This window comes from Podarcis raffonei, chromosome 8 (genome assembly GCF_027172205.1).
Source record: "Podarcis raffonei isolate rPodRaf1 chromosome 8, rPodRaf1.pri, whole genome shotgun sequence".
Lineage (NCBI taxonomy): Eukaryota > Metazoa > Chordata > Lepidosauria > Squamata > Lacertidae > Podarcis > Podarcis raffonei.
The window spans coordinates 69,732,579-69,754,915 of NC_070609.1; the positions used below are offsets into that span (position 1 = coordinate 69,732,579).

Below are 22,337 nucleotides of genomic sequence, written 5' to 3' on the forward strand. Positions count from 1 at the left end.
AGTCAAACAGCATCTAGAGAGCACCGCGTTGACTATCCCTGGCTTAGTAGGTCAGAATTTCATGTTTTCTTTTATATAAAAGCCACTTCCAAGCTTCTGTTCAATGACAAGGTTTCAAATGCCTATTGGTTGGCCACTGTGGGAACAGGATGCCGGACCAGATGGTGCCATTGGTAAGATTTAACAGGAATTTTCTTGTGTTGTTTGGTCATTTCCTGCTTTTGAGGGAGTAGACATGGATGTAGAGTAAAATCCAGTATGATTGAGAGAAGGCAATGTGCCTGGGCATAGAACAGAGATGCACATACTGCCTCTACCCAAAACTGGGTCCCAACCAGTGGAGGCTGGTATGTTAGGGAGAACGGGGCATTGCTCCAACAACCTGTCTGCCTCCATACTTATAAGCAGTCCAGGGGGTGGCACTGCCTGTCGACTTCCTCCTCCATAGTCTCGGTGTTGCTTCTTATGGAACTCAGCAGGGAGGAGGAATTGACTGTGGCGTCACCTACTGCTGGGCTCCTTGCCTTCCAACCTACCAGTCTGAATGGCCAAGCTGGATAAAAGGCAATGGCCAAGCTGGATAAAAGGCAAACGGAAGCCTCCTCTGTGCAGTGTACCCTAGCAGTCATCTCCCTGAGTACCCATCTTACCTCCTATGAGTTAAAAGAGTTGGTACTACTGGATAATGGATCACATAAACAAAGCAAGCAACAGGTTCCTTTTACTTCCAGTGCCCATCAGTATCTCTAAACCTGAGCCAGTTTATGGTATGCAGCTTGTTGGCAGGCTCTGAGACCACCCTGAATATCCCTTAATTATCACGTTTATGATAGCGGTAAGCCTTGTGGCTTGTCCTCCTCCGCTCTCCTGTTTTGCTTAAATGTAAAAAAAAAAAAAGTCAAAAAATGCTCTTGCAAATAAAGGACTCTCAGAGTATTCAGAGGCGATAAAAACCTGAGATAGCATCTCATAAATAAGACTGTGGCTGGGGAAAGAGCTGAAAATACTGCCCAATTTATTCCCTGCACAGGCATCCAGGCTGCTTATGATCAGCCACCAGGCTACTTAAACAGAAAAGGAACAAAAGGACCTGCTTGAATTTAGCACATTCTGTGGCTGTTTTCTGCTCACCACTTTCTTGGTAAATGTGCATTTGGGTCGTTTTGCTCACTTGAGCTGAATGCATGCATTGTTATTTGCACTACTGCCCTGAGAATTGTCTGTAGGCAGTGGTAAGGGCCAAGTGAAAATGTCCTGTTCCCCACGCCTTGCTAATTCACTGTCCCATTCACATACCCTCCCCGCAACATTTGTCCGATGGAAATAGGGACGTCCCATTCCATAATGATATTTTCACTATTTATGCCTCACACCTCTTATTGGGTGGCCCCAGCCACTCTGGGCAGCTTCCAACATATATAAAAACACAATTAAACATTAAACATTAAAAAAAACACAAAAAACTTCCCTATACAGGGGTACCTCAGGTTAAGTACTTAATTCGTTCCGGAGGTCCGTACTTAACCTGAAACTGTTCTTAACCTGAAGCACCACTTTAGCTAATGGGGCCTCCTGCTGCTGCTGCGCCGTCGGAGCACAATTTCTGTTCTCATCCTGAAGCAAAGTTCTTAACCTGAAGCACTATTTCTGAGTTAGCAGAGTCTGTAACCTGAAGCGTATGTAACCTGAAGCGTATGTAACCCGAGGTACCACTGTACAGGATTGCCTTGAGACAGCTCAGGGGTCAGATAACTCCATACCCTCCAACATTTCTCCAGTGAAAATAGGGACATTCTAAGGAAAAGCAGGACATTCCGGGATCAAATCAGAAACTTGGACGGCTTCTCTAAATCAGGAACTTCCCTGGAAAATAGGGACACTTCAAGGGTTTGCATTCAAAGGTGACAAAATGGGATTCTAGCCGCATGGCCAGTAGGAAGGGCAGCTCTACCCCTGGTGCTGGCAAAGTTTATCACATCAGCTAGCAGATGCCATTTTGTTTTCCCAGACTGCCCACAGACATAGGGTTGTATCCAACCAAGTCTCAGTGGGCCAGATAATTAGTCTAGTTCATTAAATTCAATGTTCATTAGTCATGTTCATTAGCTTTGATTAGAACTAGTGCTGGATACAACTCATTGTGAGGACAAAATGGCCGCTCCCCCATGCTCCCCAGAGTGCCTTGGAAAAACACTGACCTCAGCATTCGGGGGGGGGGGCAGATAGCAGTGGTTAGCCTCTGACTGCCACTGTTGCTAAACAAACCAAAAAGAGGGGAAGGCAAAAAATTATCTCCACCACCAGCATTCTGAACTTTTAAGATAATTTCTTTCACCTCCTGCAGATTTCAGCCAGAAGTAAAAACCTTCAGACTTTCAGCTTGACCCTAGTGGGTACTGTGTATGTGCTAAACATTTTCGCATTTCCAAGCCAAGAAATACCCTGAACTTCACATTAGGTATAAATTATGCAAAGTGAGAGAAATTTCGGAAGTGCTTTTCTTTTGCATAATTGAGTCTGGTTTCACCAGTTATGCAGAGAAGCCCTGCTCCCTGAACTCAGCAAATTGTACTTGGGTTCTTAGATTCCACCAGTTTATGCCACCACACAGTGTGCCAAGGGCATTTTCAGAAAAGAAAATTGACAGGTTTGCCTGTCCCTAGCCCACAGATCATAGTTTGAGAACTTCCAAGAAAGAATGGGATGTAAACAACTAAGTTCTACTCGGAATAGATCCACGGACATTAACAGACCTGAGTTAGTCATCTCCATTAATTCCAAAGGGTCTGCTCTGAGTAGGACTAAGCAATGGCTACAACCCAGGGTTGGGGGGGCAAGGGGGTTGACTGTTCAACCTGAGAATTCTGCTGGTGTTTATATTTAGAAATATAAGCCACAAACACACAGAGAGAAAGCCACAGTCTCCCGCCGGGGAAGATTCATTAACCGGGTCTAACAGCGCTGGCACCACACTGTAAAGGACAGACTTTACAAGCCAATCAATCAATCTCCTGGCTCTCTTTGGGGTTTCAGTATCTATTTTTGGATTCTCTGAGCTTAGGCACTGAAAGCGCTCCATATGGCTTGGAGCTCATCATACGGCTTTGAGAGGAAAAGTGGATTCAAGGTGAGACGATGGAATGATGGAAAGGCAATTCCACACCAGTTGCCCAGTGCAGGCCATTACTGGTTATCTCCACTAAATCAGCCATGCCCGACTAAGCCTGCTATGTCCACACTGCACACTATGCAGAAGGTAACAAAAATAAATAGAGGTGGGTTTTTTTGGCCAAAAGGCATGAGGCTCGGTACCTGCCCCAGCTCAATTTACCCTCTTTGCTGAATCTCAGGCCACAATCACATCATGATGCATGTAAAGCACTAAGAAGATGCCACTTTAAACAGTCATGGCTTCTCCCCCCCCAAGAAAATAAAGAATTCTAGGCGCTGTTGTTTGTTAAGGGTGCTGAGTGATGCCAGGAGACCTCCTATTTCCTTCATGGAGCTACAATTCTCAGAGTGGTTTAACTGTCAACACCTCTTCACAGGGAACGTACCCTGAGGCTGTGCACATTAGTAACTTGGAACACAGCTAGGTCATTCATTTTTCTCAATTTCAATTGAAGCTGGTTTGGGGGTGGGGGAATGCAACAAAATGCAGCATTTCATAAGAAAACAATAGGATAGATATGGGTTGCAGCTAACGCCATATGTGCATCACTTTCAAAACCAGAGATGGGTGGGCACTGGGTGCAGAATTAACAGGAGTGTGTACACAGGGTAAGTGAGACAGATGCCTGTTCGGACATCCACTGAGAAGGTACAGTGGGAGGAACCGAGCTGTGTATGCTATCTTTGCAATCTTCCACTGATATCTGGCGCCCTCAGCAAGAAATTGTGCACTTAGTGTGGCAGCAACGGTACCAGAGTTATTGAACTCTCTCCCTAGTGAAATCAAGTTGGTATAATCCACTGAGCTTCAGGCATCAACTAAAGACTTGTCATTTCACCAAGCCTTCTTCAGAAAATGATTTATAGTTTCTATAGCCTTCTTGGCAGATCAACCGTTTTTAACGTTTCTGTTTGTTTAATGTATTCTGCTTGAATTTTCTTGCTTCCAGACTGTCGCTACGGTTGAGCTGGGATTCCAATCACATGCAAGCACATTCAGGGGCCCATTATTATTAGCCGATTGGGACAGTGCTACAAAGCCACTTCCCCCAAAAGATCAGACTTTTTTGCATGGAGGAAAGTGAGGGGAAATGCTCTGGAAAGCATGAGAAAGCACATGTGTTGATGCAACATCAAATAACCTCCGCATAAACAAATCAGGGCAAATGCTCACTAAATAGCCAATGTTATCTAGTCTCCCTACAAATAAATAAAAATGGATACTCAACAAACAGCTGTCTGCAACCACTCTTTTGGTTTAAACTGAAATTCTGTGCAATGCATAGGTATGTTTTATATATGTTTGTGCTATGGAAATTAGTAATAGTGCTAATAATTTTGCATTACCCTACACTCTTCTTCCTTGCTCCTTCCAGCTACAGCCTCATCCTTATCACTGAACACAACCACGACTTACTTCTGAGTCATATGCATTCAGGATTGCACTGACAGTATGCCTTCACTATGAAATTTAGACTTGTTTTGTAACAGGTCTGACTGCCACAGCTTCCCATCTCCTAAAGAATTCGCACAGCACATTGTTAAAAACAGTACATACTTTAGATAGCATGAAACAGCAAATTCATGGGGGATAAGGTTCTCAGTTGCAACTAGTCACAACACAGAATCTCCATGTTCAGATGCAGTCTACCTCTGAATACCAGTTGATTTGGAGCAGGACAGCAGGAAGGTTCAGAAGTTCTGAACAGTCTGCTTGCAGACTCCTTATTGGGTTAACCACTGTGGGGAACAGGATGCTTAGCTAGATAGGCAGTAGCATCTGGTCCAGCAGGGCAGCTGGGGCACTGCCCCATCAACCTCAGTGTCCTCACCCAGCCCCAGAGCGTGGCACTGCTTGTCTGCTTCCTCCTCCTCAGTCTCAGCGTTTTAAAACTCAGCAAGGAGGAAGATGGCAGCAAAACTAGACTGCCTGTCATTGGAAGTGGCTCCACCTACTGTTGGCCTCCTGCCTTACGTCCTAGGAGTCTCAACAGACACTGTAGATAGGGTTACAGACAGATTTTCTTGTGTTCCTAATTCTCATGGCTTTTTTTCCAGCTGGAACTCACCAGAGCTCAGTTCCAGCACCTCTCAGGTGGGCACCATTGCCATTCTAAAAGAACGAGGGAGGCATTCATGGTGAGTTCTGGCTCCACTTTTTCTAGAAAAATAGCCCTTTAATTCTGTGCATTGTAGTCCGGTGAGGGTACTACAAATATTGCTAAGATATCCTGAGCCCTTCAGGCTTGCACAGTGAGAGGAGATGGAACTGCTGTCACAGCTTTAAGTTTGCAGAATCAAAGCACAGAAAGAGGAAAGTCACATAAAAGAGCTTCTCCACACACTCTTGGAAGCCACTGCAAAAGCACTGGCTGCAGGAACTTACCTTGACACAGAGACCCATTATTCTCAGACAAACAGGACAAGTTAAAATAAAAATAAAAAATCTGGAAGGCATCCCTGCCCCACTTTCTCTCTCTGATTATCTGAGTGACTCTAGATTCAGAAGCAGCAAATCTCATCCCATCTGAGCAGGATGCATTTCCGCCATCTGGATAATGGCACTTTCGGACTTTCTGTCTCCTGCCTGACAAAATACACTGTAGTTTGGAGGCCAAGCAGCTGGGTTGTCAGCTACCTGCTAATAAGCAGTCATGTTTTCAGTGGAGCTTGCCTGTCTCTGGTCCATTATGTCAAACAAGACACTGCTCCACCAATATCCCCCTGGCCTGCCTTCTTGCTTACAAACAGAGGGAGCTGAACTAAAACTCCCATCAACCCTGACCATTAGCCTTGCTGGCTAAGACTGATGGGAATTGTACCCCAGCAGAATCTGGGGTGCTGCATGTCCCCATCCCCATGATCGCATTAGGCCAAGCTTTCCTGAGACTTTGAAAAAAGAGCAAGGGGAACAGCGATAGGCTGGTCTTGAAATTGGCTCCCCCTCTGCTTCTTGGGGTCCTTCCGAGAGTTAACTAAGAAAGCTCGGGAAGACCAAGCCTAGGACTCAGCTACACAGCTGTAAATAAAACGTTTCAAATGTGTTGTAAAGTGCAATATACAAATGTGACACTAGACGGCGACAGTGAGCTATGCAAAATCCAATGTATTTTTCAAAACGTATTAAAATAAAGCATCTTCACAGTGTTTTTTTAAAATATGTGTGTAGATTCCACCCTAGAAGGCCCCTTCCCCTTTTGCATACAAATTTAAGCTTGGGAAGATGAAGCCTGGGGAGATGCCAATAGCCCGTACGACATCCTCTTTTGTTTGCCAATTTGCCCTTCAGGGGAGGGCTGGCTGATGACAACAAAGGCCTTTTAGGCCTCACCTTTATGGCTCAGATCCATTGCTGCTGGTATCCACGGGAACAGTAATTTCTGGTGTCTCCCAACTTGATTTATTTAACTCAGAAGCTTTAGTAACTACAATTGCCATGCATTCAGGCTGTAAGGATAATGCCTACAGGAATCTAGTGTTGCCCAGCTAACCCTCTTCCACCACTGGTTCCTTAATTCACAGGGATAATTCTACTAGAGAAAGTGGGCGGATGAGCAAGGAAAGTTAGATGAGGGGGGAAGACAATATGGGGCCAGACTTTAATATGAAGACCTGGGGTGGTTGGGTAGACAGTGGGCTTGGCTCTTAATAAAACACAGAAACTCCAAACCAAATTTCCATACACTTGCATCTCCCAACACGGTAGTCTGTCCTCTCCCAGAACTCCCCCTCATCACAACAAGATACAAATACAAAATAGATGAATCATTCCAGTGTACAATGATGATGGTTGATCTTCCCCTTGGTACACCCAATTCTTAAAATATAGCACCCACACGGATACCTACTCGCTCTTGACGAAGGCATATTTGTTTATGGTCTCAATCACATCTTTAAAAAGGATCTTGGAGGTGAGGGTGTAGCCATGGTGGACGATAGGCTCACCGTCTGGTCCATCCCAGCAGTCAACTGCAAAGGGGAAGAACAAAAACAGAAGGTTTAGATTTAAGGAGGGGGGTTGTAATAAATCCATTAGCACGGTGAATGTTGTAATATCTGAATTTTGTAATATCTCTTAGACCAGCTATGATGGTAAGCTCCTAACTCAGGCATAGGCAAACTCCGGCCCTCCAGATGTTTAGGACTACAATTCCCATCATCCCTGACCACTGGTCCTGTTAGTTAGGGATGATGGGGATTGCAGTCCCAAACATCTGGAGGGCCAGAGTTTGCCTATGCCTGTCCTAACTGGTCACCTTTGTTCTTCTGAGGCTGCGATTTTCCATTTTTTAATATTCTGTACTTTCTTTAATGGTTGCTTGGCCGTATTAAATATTTGACAGATTTCTCTCTGAAACTCTGGAGAGTTGCTGCCATCAGTGAAGGAAATACTGAGCTACACAGGCCAATAGCATATTTAAAACAAAACAAAAAACCTGCTATGGTGGATGAACATCTCCTCTTGTAAGGATGATGATGGGTAGAAACGAGAATCTATGGAATACATAAATGATTCTGCAGTTGAGTTGTTGTTTTTTTAACAAAAGGGGGTGGGCAATGGGGTGTGGGCTTTTGGTCCTTACCTTCAACGCAACGACATCCAGACTGCAGAACCCAAGAGTACATGTCAACTCTGGACTGAGACATCAGCTGGTCCCCCATGAGGTAGGTGTTATGAGAGGAGGTGATGAAGTAGTGACTCAAAGGGCAAGTCATGTCCTGGTTGACTTGGTAGTGCTCTGGGTTGAAGATATCCCCAGCCGGGCTGCGCATGTAGTTGGTGAACCCTATGGAAGGAAGGTCACATGGGCTGGATTAATGACGCAATTAACCTGCCAGTGGGGGATAATTGTTAGAGGGTTGGGTAAGGCCTAGGGAGGCCTGGGTCTAAATCCCCACTCACTATGCCAGTAGTGTTCCATGCAGGAAAATAAGTCAGCATTCCTAACCCTTTCTCTGGCTCGCCCACAGTCATGCTGAAAAAATATATTTTAATAATCAGTTGCATTTTAGGGGCAGCAGCACTGCAAGTAAGTCCCATCTTCAATAACACCACCATGGGGTAGGGAGCTATCCTTCCTTTCCAAGCAGAGTCTGGGTGAACCACCTGCTAGGGTTGTTGTAGCAGCAGATTCCCTGCACTGAACTATTTACTTCTGGGACTTTACAAGGTACTTTAAACTAATTTTGCACAAATGCACCACACTCTGATTCTTATTATTATTTGAAGGGGGAACAGCCCAAATTAATTAAGGTGACATCCACAGAGCATCCATAAATTAATCTGAGCAGGAGAAGTGCTACCTTGGCCCCACAACCATGGGTTGAAATTTGTGGGTGCCCAGCTCCTTCATGGGCAATTTTGTGGGTGCTTGGGCACCCAGGGAGTTGGCACCTATGCTGAGCAGATTAATTTGGAGATACATTGGGGGGGGGTTCCCTCCCAAAGAGTTGAACAGTGCTAGGTTGAGAGATAACCCATATATTGGATATGCATGCATTCTGCTAGTAACTTAGCTAAAGCACACTTTGTTGGTACTGTTTCCCCAAACCTGAAAACCCTGTTTGATGAGAGCTAATGGCACAACAAGCAAATGTGCATATACACCATGGGAAGCAATGCCTCTCTCAATTTCCTTCTAACTCTTTGAGAAATGGTTGTGTCCCGTCCCCTCCAATCTAAGAATTAGTCTGCATGCTTTCCTGTAGGGACTGAATCTCCTCCATATTCCCCAAGGGAATTCATCCCAGATAGTACCTTATTCTAGACTGCAAAGGATGAAGCTCGTAAACAGTCCAAGAAATGGAGAAGCAGCACCATGGTCAGCTCACTGTGGAGCCAGTGAAAGCGATGATGGATGCCAAACACACAACAGGAGCAAGCTAGGATGTTGCTTCAGCAGTGGTCTAGAGCAGGCATCCCCAACCTTCGGCCCTCCAGATGTTTTGGTCTACCATTCCCATCATCCCTGACCACTGGTCCTGTTAGCTAGGGATCATGGGAGTTGTACACCAAAATATATGGAGGACTGCAGGTCAGGGATGCCTGGTCTAGAGGCCCATGAGGGCTGAAGTAGGTTGGTGTTTCTGGCTCCACCCCCCTCTGAGGAAGACTCTTGGGACTTTTAAAGGGCCCATGCCATATTCCTCAAGTCCTGGCTATGGTGGGGCTGGAGAGTCTCTTGCTCAGTCTAGATGTGAAGGGATAGGAAAGTGGTGCCCCTTGAGCTGTCAAAAGTTCCAAGGAGGCATCTTCAGTATTGCAAGTTGCGAGGGCTAGTGCCACAGGTCATGCAGGTGAATGCATTGTTGGCCCACAAGGCTTTCCCACCCATAGAAGTGGTTCCCCTTCCTTTATCTTCAGATACCGCCTCTGACAGCATGAGCCTGCTTCCTAGGGTGATAACACCCCCCAAAATCCATTGCACTAACCACTGCATTTTCATTTTCCTGTTTCACTGCAGTTTTAAGACCCTGCAAGTTCCTTTCTTCAATCAGCAGGGAACTGGGGGTGGGGAATCAATCCTTTGTCCAAAGGGCTCCCACATTTTCCCACAGGAGTTTAGACCTGGCTCTGTCCCACACATGGAGGTTATTCTGCTAGGGCCAGGTGCGTCACAGGCAAAGTAACCAAAATGCTCTATATTAAGGGAAGATCAAGCATTCTGTTTAGAAAAATAATCTGTATGATCAAACACACCTTCTGCACATTCCCTGACATTTGAGCTAGCCAGGTCCATGGAGAATTAATTAAGCCGTGAAAGCCTGCCTCGAGAACTGAGCTGGGATAAGAAAGGCTACTTATGAGATGGAGGAAAGTAACTCAAGTCTGCTTTTAGCAACTGAAACTTTCCCTCGGCTCATTCAAGCAACCTTTCAAACAAACAGTCCCACCTGGGGCGACAGATGCAGATTTTGATCGGGCAAATCCTCTCCAGACCAGTTACACACGTTGAAAGCTCCCCACCCCCACCCCCCAATGTGGTTTCTCAGACCCACGGGAATACCAGGCTTGAGATTTTAAAAACCTTCCATTGGATCCTCCTAATGATTTGCTGTTGGCTTTTCTCTTTCAGCTGGGTGATCTGCACCTTCTGTGTCTCACCCGTTCTACTTGGTTTATATATTTTCTAATCTCCCCCAACAGCATTTTGCTGTTTTGACTTTGTGTCTGCTCTTGGGCTGTGTGACAGCTTTGTCAATTTTTGTTGCTACAGACTTCCTAGCAACCGAGCTTGAAGAGCAAAGCTATTCAACTTGGATGTCTGAAGTTTGTGTGTGTGTGCGTGCCTGTCTTCAGGCATGTCACCAATACCAGTACATTGAGCTTATTTAGCAGCTGAGCTTTAGGTTTCATGGTTTCTGTTATCATTAAGGATATATGAGTCTCACTTAATCTCATCCTGAAATTCAAGATGTTTTGTTTTTTAGCAGTCAAATCAAATGCTCAAAACAGACACTGAATACTAGAACACTAGGAAAATCAAATTTATTGGTGTTCCTTTCTTCTCCCGGACAGTCCTTTCTTTGGGGGAAAAGGAAGGGGGCAACAAGCAGCAAACAGCTCCTCATGCAGATGAACCTTTCCATGTGTTACCTTGACTCAAATGATTCTTTGACTCATACAGAGTGTCTTTCCCTAGCCAGGGACCATACGGTTTATAGATCAAGATTCCTGGCAGGAATTGGTGCTGTGTGCATCATATGCAGGCAAGACAATGCCTTGCAGGATGTCTCCTGTGTCTAAAAGAGCCTTCTGCTTTCTGTCACCCATTCCTCAAGGCAAGGCTTTCCCTTCTCTTGCTCCACCCTTAGCTAGGGATGTTGGAGGTATCCAATAAAAATGGAAAAAGGAAGCCGAAATCGCCACGGTTCACATGTTCATCTCTGATCACGAATAGAAATCAGTCAAGCACACACAATCGGCATTCATGGAATCATAGAATCATAGAGTTGGAAGAGACCACAAGGGCCATCGAGTCCAACCCCCTGCCAAGCAGGAAACACCATCAGAGCACTCCTGACATATGGTTGTCAAGCCTCTGCTTAAAGACCTCCAAAGAAGGAGACTCCACCGCACTCCTTGGCAGCAAATTCCACTGTCGAACAGCTCTTACTGTCAGGAAGTTCTTCCTAATGTTTAGGTGGAATCTTCTTTCTTGTAGTTTGGATCCATTGCTCCGTGTCCTCTTCTCTGGAGCAGCAGAAAACAACCTTTCTCCCTCCTCTATGTGACATCCTTTTATATATTTGAACATGGCTATCATATCACCCCTTAACCTCCTCTTCTCCAGGCTAAACATGCCCAGCTCCCTTAGCCGTTCCTCATAAGGCATTGTTTCCAGGCCTTTGACCATTTTGGTTGCCCTCCTCTGGACACGTTCCAGTTTGTCAGTGTCCTTCTTGAACTGTGGTGCCCAGAACTGGACACAGTACTCCAGGTGAGGTCTGACCAGAGCAGAATACAGTGGCACTATTACTTCCCTTGATCTAGATGCTATACTCCTATTGATGCAGCCCAGAATTGCATTGGCTTTTTTAGCTGCCGCGTCACACTGTTGGCTCATGTCAAGTTTGTGGTCAACCAAGACTCCTAGATCCTTTTCACATGTAGTGCTCTCAAGCCAGGTGTCACCCATCTTGTATTTGTGCCTCTCATTTTTTTTGCCCAAGTGCAATACTTTACATTTCTCCCTGTTAAAATTCATCTTGTTTGTTTTGGCCCAGTTCTCTAATCTGTCAAGGTCGTTTTGAAGTGTGATCCTGTCCTCTGGGGTGTTAGCCAACCCTCCCAGTTTGGTGTCATCTGCAAATTTGATCAGGATGCCCTTGAGTCCATCATCCAAGTCGTTGATAAAGATGTTGAATAAGACCGGGCCCAAGACAGAACCCTGTGGCACCCCACTAGTCACTCTTCTCCAGGATGAAGAGGAACCATTGATGAGCACCCTTTGGGTTCGGTCAGTCAGCCAGTTACAAATCCACTGAGTGGTAGCATAGTCAAGACCGCATTTTACCATCTTCTTTACAAGAATATCATGGGGCACCTTGTCAAATGCCTTGCTGAAATCAAGGTAGGCTAGATCCACTGCGTTCCCTTCACCTACCAGGCTTGTAATTCTGTCAAAATACGAGATCAGGTTAGTCTGACATGACTTATTTTTCAGAAATCCATGCTGACTATTGGTGATCACAGCATTCCTTTCTAGGTGCTCACAGACTGTTTGCTTAATGATCTGCTCCAGAATCTTCCCTGGTATTGATGTCAGACTGACTGGACGGTAATTATTTGGGTCCTCTCTTTCCCCCTTTTTGAAAATAGGGACAACATTTGCCTTCCTCCAGTCTGCCGGGACTTCGCCTGTTCTCCAGGAATTCTCAAAGATGACTGCCAGTGGTTCTGAGATCACATCTGCCAGTTCTTTTAATACTCTTGGATGCAGTTCATCTGGCCCTGGAGACTTGAATACATCTAAACTAGCCAAGTATTCTTGTACTATCTCCTTAGTTATTCTGGGCTGTGTTTCCTCTGCTGAATCATTTGCTCCAAATTCTTCAGGTCGGGCATTGTTTTCTTTATCGGAGAAGACTGAGGCAAAGAAGGCATTGAGGAGTTCGGCCCTTTCTGTGTCCCCTGTTTGCATTTCACCATCTTCTCCTCTGAGTGACCCCACTGTTTCTTTGTTCTTCCTTTTGCTACGAACATACCCATAAAAGCCTTTTTTGTTGCTTTTAACCTCTCTAGCAAGCCTGAGTTTGCTGTTTCAGTCTGCAAACGATAGCTAATAAATGACCTTTAGTTTTTACATTGTTTTGATGTTTCCTTTACATCGAAAAGAATGTAGGTTATGTTCAGTTCGTAAACACAGGTCAGAATGGAAACCAGTGCCTTGTTATACACCCTTGCCCCTTGCCATAATCAGAATGGCCAACAATGATTAAGATAGCCACTTACACATCAGCACCCAAAACAGCAAAAGAAAATGCCACTTTATATGAAATGTGCACCTGGTAATTTTTATAGAGAGGTTCAAATTTATATATAATCACTGTAATTTAAATATAAATGCAATGCATCTCACCATGGTGCAGAAGACTACAACCAGCTGACCTGGGTTCCTGATCAGTTGCTGTCCAAGGTGCTTAATTGTGGATGGGTCACTTAACACCCTCTCCTGCTCTTCCTTCTTAGGGTTCAAGGACTGGCCAGCCCTTCAAACAGAGGATTTTCCTCTGCAAAGTAGGATGCATGGCCACCTTGCAACCCCTCTCAAAAAATATTTACTGTATAACATTAAACTAAATAATCAACAATATGTACTGCCTCATATACAGGTAGATCTGGCTCTGGGCAGATTAACACAACCTTGCTAAGCTTATAAAAGTTGTAACTTCACTTGCTCCAATATTAAACTCAGGTCAAGGTAGGGACCCAGAGGAACCAGAAAGAGGTATTGTCACGCTAGGAGAGAAACCATGAGGATTGTAGATGTACAAAAAATATATTGAAACGAAAACCTGTAAAAGGGCACACACAAACCAGGAAAATAAATAACAGCAACCTAATAAGCACCCTTGTGCATGCTCAGTAGCTATGGAATGTTCAGCGTTGGGAGGGGAAAGTGTTTATTTTACATATTTTGAGCATTTGTAATCCACTCTTCAGCTTAAAATGCTCCCAGAGCAAGCTTACATACAATCAGAACAAACCTGCAGGCTTACAATCTTTTTTAAAACACACACACACACAGCACAAAAGGAACAAGGAGGGAAGAAGAAAACCAAAACTTTGGCACCAAGATGATGGAATGAACCTTCCTATCTCTCCCACTGAGGCAGCCCAATGGAGTGGCTGCCCCCCAGATGACAGTAGAAGGAGAAGACGTACGATGGGTCTGGCCAATGGAGGGAGCTCTGCTTCTCAGCTTTCCCACTGGAAATAAATTGAAAACTAGTGTGGGGTGCAGGGGTGGGAAGAGGGATACAGTGGTACCTCGGGTTACATATGCTTCAGGTTACAGACTCCGCTATCCCAGAAATAGTTCCTCTGATCCTTTGGGCAAAGTCATGTGATTTTTAAACTCACTTTAAATGGTTGGTGGGCACATGCCCTGTATATCTATTGGTGTGGCAATATTATCAGACACCCCCAGAAGGAAGAAGGGGGGAATTTATGGGCCAGTTCAAGTTCCCTTGGCTTCCAGGCTGGGTGTGGAGGGGCAGGAAGGGATTGGCCAGCTTTGGACCCACAGCTTTCATTTATCACCCCCTTCTCTGACTTCTTCTCTGTATAAACAAGGCACGATCATTTTTCAAGCCTGACTCTGACTTAATCCAGTTGCATGAAATCAATACTTTAAAGAATGTGGCAGTTCCTGAGAAAAAGTTGGATGTTTGCAGGAGTTGGTGACAATGTGGGGAGATATTGCTCACATGTCAGAACACATATCATAAAATAAAAGGTCGAGGAACACACATCTGATGGTGCTGCAGTAATATTTCCTCCCCCACCCCATCAATATTTTATGTCTGCTTGTTAAAGTGACAGCTTTACTTTGATTATTTACGACAATTCGCATTTTCCATGCATAAGCCTTAAACCTGCATTGGTCAGACTGCTCATTTACAGTAGAAGTGTTCTTCCTCCTCCATTTCTTCTTCCACACGAACAATAACCATGCTACTATGTAACTTTAAAAAATGGTGCCTGGTTTTGTTTTTCCTCCTCCCTCTCCATTCCTTTTTCCTTTGTGCCATGCCTTTGCAACTGTAAGTCTTGCTACTACTTATCATATGTCAGCCTGCCCTGGAAGCCTCTTTGGGCTGAAGAGTGGGATAAAATGCTTTAGATAAGCAAGTGGAATAAAATAAAGTAACAAAATAGATAATTAATCAGAGGTTTCCATATCTAAACCTCAGCATTTTACAGAATGGGGATGGAGGCCGCACGCAATTCTTTATCCTTTCCTGTAAAGTGAAGGGGGGAATTTGCTTATTTCAACCTCACAGCACACATCTAAACATAACACATACAGGCACCACTTCCAGATACTTCTTGTCATCTAGTGCTCCCTGCCCCCTGCAAAAATGACCTCTTAACATTCAACTTCTTGGCTGTTGTCAATCATAAATTTAGTTGACAGACTGACACAGCCTCTCCAATTCCTAGTTTCTTTCATTGGACTACAACTCCCATCATCTCTGACCATTGGTCAGGATGCCTGGGGCTGATGGGAACTGGAGTCCAGCACCATCTGGATCCACGCCCTTTTCTTTCTTTTAAATTTGCCAATTTATCTAGTATCACATATTTGGAAAACTATGCAAAAAGTTCCACTTCATTGTTAAGTAGTCCCACTTCAATTCCAAACTGATGGAAGAAACTTCAGTGGTTAAACGCCTAACAGAGCAAACAAATGAGAACGGCAACAAAACACACAGTTGTAGCCTCACCTCCTAGCACAGAGATGGGGTCACACACCTTTTGGACAAGCTTCCCGGGGGTCACTTGCCAGTGGTGGACAAGGACAGAGACAGAAGTGGCTGGAACAATGCATGCGGCTAATGTACACCAGGCGGATTACGACACAAACTCATGCACACCCCTCCTCTCCCCTCCATCCAAGCAAGCAATGGCCATGATTAGAGTTCAAGGACACATACCAATCAGGCAAAACCACTCTAGGAAAGTGCAAAGCAAGACTGGTGAGGAGTGTGACTCAAGGAGAACGGTTGTGGCCTAGGGAGAGTCCCAAGGGTCGGGGGGCACAACTGGCCCCTGGACCTGAGGTTCTCCTTCCCCATCCTAGCAGGAGTGCTCCTGTTCAGGGATCCATTCAGACAACTGCCACTTTACTTCAGGCTAATCATTTCCATCTGGCTTCCCTTCATCTTTTGTGTCTCTTTCAGGGCCTTGCAGAGCCAGGCAGAGGCCCAGGCCAGGTAGATAATGTGCCCCCCCCTTTTTTTTTACCCTGCGGATAACTGAAGTCTTATAAATAAGTAAGTATATAAATAATTTGTGAATATTGTGAATATGCTGACCGAGGCCCCCTTTGGAATCGGAGGCCTGGGCCAAGTGGTCCATATGCCCCCCCCCCGTCTGGGCCTGGTCTCTTTCCCAAATGATGCTCAGCATACTCAATATTCATTTAGCTGTTTTCTCCCACCCTTACTCCTCACTAGTGTTATTTTTCTAGAAAAAGGGATGCTGGAACTCAACATGAGTGCCTCCCGTGTTCTCTTAGAATGGCAATGGCACCCACACGAGAAGTGCCAGAACTGAGTTCCAGCTGGGGGGGGGGGACCCTGCCCCTTACCCTTTCTTTAAAAATATTTTTTTCTACTTCAGAAAACATTAGGATGGGTTCCGATACCTTCCTCTCTTGGTTTCTCAAGGAAGCCAGCTGGGCCCCCAAGTCTGTTGGCGCTCACCACCTGAGCTGGCTATCTGGCAGAATTATTTGCTTTGAGCTTGACAAGATGTTCAAATAAATCCATTAATGACCATTATTCCCAAAGTTAATAATATCGACACTACAGCACTGAGACAGCAAAATGGCTCACAAATGACAAATACATCTTGCAGCAAACAGAAAGTCCCGTTTGAGCAAATACAGGTTAGCCGAACAAGATCAGTTTTGATCTTGCTACAACAGTGGTTTTCAACCAGTGTGCCAGGACACCCAGGGGCACCCTGAATGATGGTCAGGGGTGCAGCAGGCAACACAGACCTCTGTCCCTCTTTCCTTCCCTCCTTTCTTCTGATGCCCTCTCTGTCTCTGCCTCCCAAAGGCTTGCACAGCTGTTTGTTGCAGAGGCCCTGCAGCTACAAGTGAATGGTGCCTCTGAGACTGGCCAGGGGGTGCTTCCCAGGCCCCTGTGGGGCAGTGTGAGGAGGCAACTCTCTTTGGGGCAGGAGGGGGCAGCTCGGAGACCAGGGGAGGCAGCAGTGGCTGCCCAGAGGACTCCCAAGGAGAGGGGAAAAGAGAGAAGGCCGAGGGAACACTCCACAAGGGAGGGTGTTCGAAAAAGGGTGAGAGGCTGCCTGCTCTGCAGGCAAGGGGTGACATAACTGGACTCCTGAGCCCTACAGGGGTGCCACAGAAAGAATGTAGCTGGTCGAGGGAGCCGTGGACTCAAAAAGGTTGAAAACCTTTGTGCTACAGTAACAGAAAACTAGGGAGGGCAGAATCAACCCATTCCTCATTCTGGGAGGGAAGACCTGTGTTCTATTAATGGGACATTCCAGGAACAAATTATCCTGTGCCATTCAGAGGTGTGTGTCTTTTTGTGCCATAGAAATATGTTGTTAGAAATATTACTAGTCAAAAAGTGACCCAATTCGCAAGTATTGACGACTCCCCACCAGCTCAAAAATAACTTTGATGGGTTCTAGTAGCCTAAGGAAGCTAGAGTTTGCAACCTTGCTTTGAGAGAAGCTAAGTGATAGCATCTTAGAGTACTTCCTAAGAAGAAAAACTTCCCACACACATGCTGTGTGGACTGAGCTGGAGGCAGAGAGAGCAGGCAGAGGGGTTGAGTTCAAGGGCAAACACACAGGAAGATTTGTGCTGAGGCTTCCCATTCAGATAACTGTCTGATGCCACAGTGGGGTGGAGTCTGAATTTGAGGACTTTGGACTGGGTGCCCATTCCCGCCACCTTTCCTGATCAGCTTGAAATAGGATTCAGATACCTTCTGCTCTTCCTGCCAACTCATAGTCAACTCATCCATAATGTATTTTGTTTTAGCTTTTTAAAGATCTGTTTTTGATTAGGACCAGAATCCAGAATACTGGGAATAAGCCTATTCTTTGGGGCTACACAATTTCCCATATTTCCATATTACGGGGAAATTCAGTGTCCCCAAACTGGATATTATTCTAATCTTACAGAATTGCTATTAATATGTTAACATTTTGGGGGTGGAGGACACTCCAACTCTGCAGGGAGAACAATGGGGGTAGGAATTGGGGCCAGAGCTAGCACATTCATCCCTATGCACATGCTCTACCTGCTTATGCGTATAACAGCTGAATCCCTTTGTTCATCTAGTCAAGTGTGGTTTAGCAAGGAGTGTGTGTTGGGAAAAGACCTGGGAGACCAGGGTGCAGACCCCACTCAGTCATGAAGCTCACTGTTAGTGTCTGTCACTATCTCTCAGCCTAACCTACCTTGCAGGGCTCTTGTGAGGATAATATAGTGAGCAGAAGATAGGATATAAATGCAAAACAGAAATAAAACTGTCAAAAACCACCAATGCTTTTACAGCTGCCATCAAGTGTCCCCACCTTCAGAGATTAGTCTGTTGCTACAAATATCAGACCCCTTTTCCTGTTGAAGCCCCTCAAGAGCTTCATTCAGCTCGCTTTAATTTTTGTGACCTTCCAAAAGAAGATGAAAACTTTCGTGTTTGGCAGGGGAAGCGTTTCAGGTGCCCCGATGTTTTCAAACCACGCAGTGCTTTTTGTTTACAAGATTTCTTCTTTAGTTAGCTAATTATTCTTAACATTGCTAGGATCTTGGTCCCACTTTGGGTTTGTACATTACGGAAAGGGCAGGTGAGAAATGAATGACAACAGCATCACCCTGAAAATACTAACAGAAAGGGAAAACACAGCAGGTACAAGGGTAGAAGGGAACGTCCATTCTTTGTGGGAAATGACCCCGGCCAGGATCCAGTTAAGGCATTTATTCAGTAACATCGCTCAGTTCTCCCTATAAAAGCAACTGAAATCTTACCGTCAATTCCAAGAGCTCCTTGTTCCTTGTTCTCTGGACATGGTTCAAATTGATTGATAATCTCCAGGCAATGATCCTTGGTCACATTAATCATCTAAGAACAAAAAGGAAGGTTGTTGTTTTTTGCTGCTGCTGTTTTGCACAAAATAAGAGATTGCCAACAAATCCTTCCATTTAACAGCGCTCCTTTTCTCTGAGTAGTTCTGCAACTGGATGGTTTTCTAGCTGTGTGCGACATCTCTCCCCCCCCCCATTGCCTCTTTTCCAACCGGCCAGTGAGATTCCCATTTCTGCCAATCAATGTCAGCTTTGATAGGGTGAAAGCTACGATCCCGTCAATGATTGCCATGCTGTCCTCCACAGAACGCAAAGCATGGTTTTCTAGGCCATTTCCATCCCAAGTGGCGCCTTAGTGCCCAGGGGCAGAAAGTAACACAATGCTGATTGCCCCGTCCTGGTGATAGACAGCTCCTATGGCAAGACGACACGGACCAGTTTTGGCTTGTCAATAAATTTAGTCCGTGTGGCAGATGTTCGTGGACACAAAGCAAGAGGAAGAGTTGGGAATCTCCAGAAAAAGGGTAAGACATCCTTAGGAAACTGTGCACTGAAAGTGCTTTTTAAAATATTATAGGGGGGGGGGAATGGATTGTGTAGGAGCAAGCACCCCCTTCATCAAGGATAGACAATTTGCGATTCTGTATGCCTGGGTCCTCTGGTACCGATTCAAACCAAGGAACAGGCACCCACCTGTATTTTGGCAGATTGGAAGAATACTCAGTAATGTACAACACCAGCTGCAGTCTGATGTGGTACAGCCTAGGGACACATTTACCTTGTGGAGACACAGGTCCATTAGGACAGGTGTGTCTCTGCTCTACCAAACTCACTTGGTTCTCAGCCAGCCTCCAGTTGCCTTTCTCCTTACTAACAGCCAGTCCAGGTGATGGCACTAGGTGCCAGCCTCCTCCTCACTGACTGCCAGTGTTGCTTTTGCAGGACTTAGCAGGAAGGAGGATGGGCACAGAGCAAGAGTTAGTTGGTTCCACCAGCCATTGGCTCTGGCTCCGCCTACTGTTGTCCTTCTTGCCTCCTGCCCTACTAGTCACAATGGACACCAACCATTGTTGCTGATGTATTCTCCACTTATCCCTTTTCCCTGATGGGGTAGGGGGGTACCATTTTGTGGTTTGCCTCAGCTGCCAAAATGCATTAAGCCAGCCCTATAGGGACGCAGATGGCACTGTGGGTTAAACCACAGAGCCTAGGACTTGCCGATCAGAAGGTCGGCGGTTCGAATTCCCATGATGGGGTGAGCTCCTGTTGCTCGGTCCCTGCTCCTGCCAACCTAGCAGTTTGAAAGCACGTCAAAGCGCAAGTAGATAAATAGGTACCCCTCCGACGGGAAGGTAAACGGCGTTTCCGTGCGCTCCTCTGGTTCGCCAGAAGCGGCTTAGTCATGCTGGCCACATGACCCGGAAGCTGTACGCCGGCTCCCTCAGCCAACAAAGCGAGATGATCGCCGCAACCCTAGAGTCGGTCACGACTGGACCTAATGGTCAGGGGTCCCTTTACCTTTACCTTTACCATTTATATATTTGCCCATGCATTTCTGTAGCCTCTAGATGTGAAAATATGTGGTGTGGGGGAAGATGCACAGTGGAGAGGCTGAGAAGGGGGAGCAAGAAAGAGAAGAGGGGGTGAGGAAGAGTGGGGTGAGCAGAACAAAGTCAATAACTCATTGGACCGAAATGGGGGGTTAAAGGAAGGAAAGAGGGCTGGGGGACATTTTGTACTAGTTCACACATGACTGCAGAAACTCGGTGGGCCCGTCCCTCAGAAAGGTGGAAAGCAGGAAGTAAAAGCACCTGGTGTATCTCCTGATGATTATCTACACAGACCCAAACATGCAGCGAGATTCGATTCCCCCCTCCCTTCTCAGCATTAGGGGGATCAATAGCCCAGTGACACGGAAACCAATGCTAACTTGTTTAGAAGGGCAACAGTCACAAATACAAGATTATCATCTGAGCAAAGGACACATTTAGAATCTCCAACAGACCATGAAAAAGCAGATGGAGAGTTCTTTAGGAAGAGAGTGGAGAAGAAAACTCACAGCAAGGTGTCCCCACTGCCAACGCAGGGCACTAATGCACCACAGAGGAATGGCAGAAAACCTGGATTATTGGGGGGGGGGGGAGAGAGATTCCACTGCTCGACTTTTGAAGCCAGGTTCAGCTCTGTATATTCAGTGGTGAGAGAAAGGATTTCTGGACATGCTCAGAGGCACTGCTATCAAACAGTTGCATCCAACACCAGTCCTATTCAGAGAAGACCCTTTGAAGTTAATCGATAGCCGGGAATAAGGTTCATTAATTTCAACGGACCTACTCTGCACAGAACTTAGCTGGAGAAAGCCTATAATTGCTTCACAGTTTCCAGACATTTAAATGTAAATCTTGGGGTTAAGCAAGTTGTTCAGATTAATTACAGCAGGTAGGGCAGAAGAAGTATTTTCCGGCACCACTATTAAATTCAGATGGATAATTTGCTGGAATTGTTCTGTGCATGTTTAGAGAGGGGAAACCCCCTGGCTTTTAGACCAATGCAAAGTTAATGAATTCGCAGCCTCCAATCTAAATGTTACAATAAAGCAGCAAAAGACCCAATATTCTTCCTATTGAAATCATATTTATGCACTTACCTGGCACAAGAAGCCTAGGGAAGGTTTTGTGTAGGGGGAATATGCCACTTAATTTTTGCCAGAGGCAAAAACAGCAGCAGGTTTATTTGCTTTTTATGAGAGCTTTGCACAAACATTAGAAAACAAGATCTGGCACTTTTCATCAGTATCCAACCATGCCTAGATATAAATGTGGCAATGCAGAAAAGTGTAAGACCTTGCATATTTTTTTTAGCTTTTTAGTTCTTGTAATGCAGAAAACAAAATCGTAAATTTGATAGTGCGGTGCAAACGTTACAACAGAGAGCTGTGATGTTAGTTGACTGCCATTTAATTGGCAATGCATAAATAACTGCAAGCCAGATCTGCTAGGTGGTACTCAGTGTTTTATTATCAAAAAGTGCCTTTGAATGCCAGAATTGAAAGCTGGCAAATGTATTTGGGGTTTTATGAGAGCATTAAGAATAAGCATACTTGCCATTAGGTTCCAGTCCAGAATGAAAGCTTTTCTGGAGAAGACTGCTGAGTATGGTGAAGTCTGCCCAAACTTAAAATCTGAGCTCTTTTTAAAATTATTTTTATTTTATTTTTTGTCTTTGAGGGCAAATACCCAGAATTTGGGTAACCACAAAACTTCCTCTGACTTCACTGTTTACAATCCATGCCATATGGTTTTGTGGCATGTGTATAAATCTATACCTGTAACTAACTAATGAAGTGGACTGCAGCCCACAAAAAGT

At 45.3% G+C, this 22,337-nt stretch overlaps 1 protein-coding gene across 1 annotated transcript in view; it reads right to left on the reverse strand.

The window, feature by feature from the left end:
- PLCH2 (phospholipase C eta 2) overlaps positions 1–22,337 on the reverse strand; it is a 115,860-nt gene that overhangs the window by 68,516 nt on the left and 25,007 nt on the right. The window contains exons 6-8 of the mRNA XM_053400689.1: positions 18,915–19,008; positions 7,755–7,958; positions 7,020–7,140 (exon numbers count right to left, since the gene is read on the reverse strand). Coding sequence (XP_053256664.1) covers positions 7,020–7,140; positions 7,755–7,958; positions 18,915–19,008 — 419 coding nt within the window. The remainder of the gene's footprint in view (positions 1–7,019; positions 7,141–7,754; positions 7,959–18,914; positions 19,009–22,337) is intronic.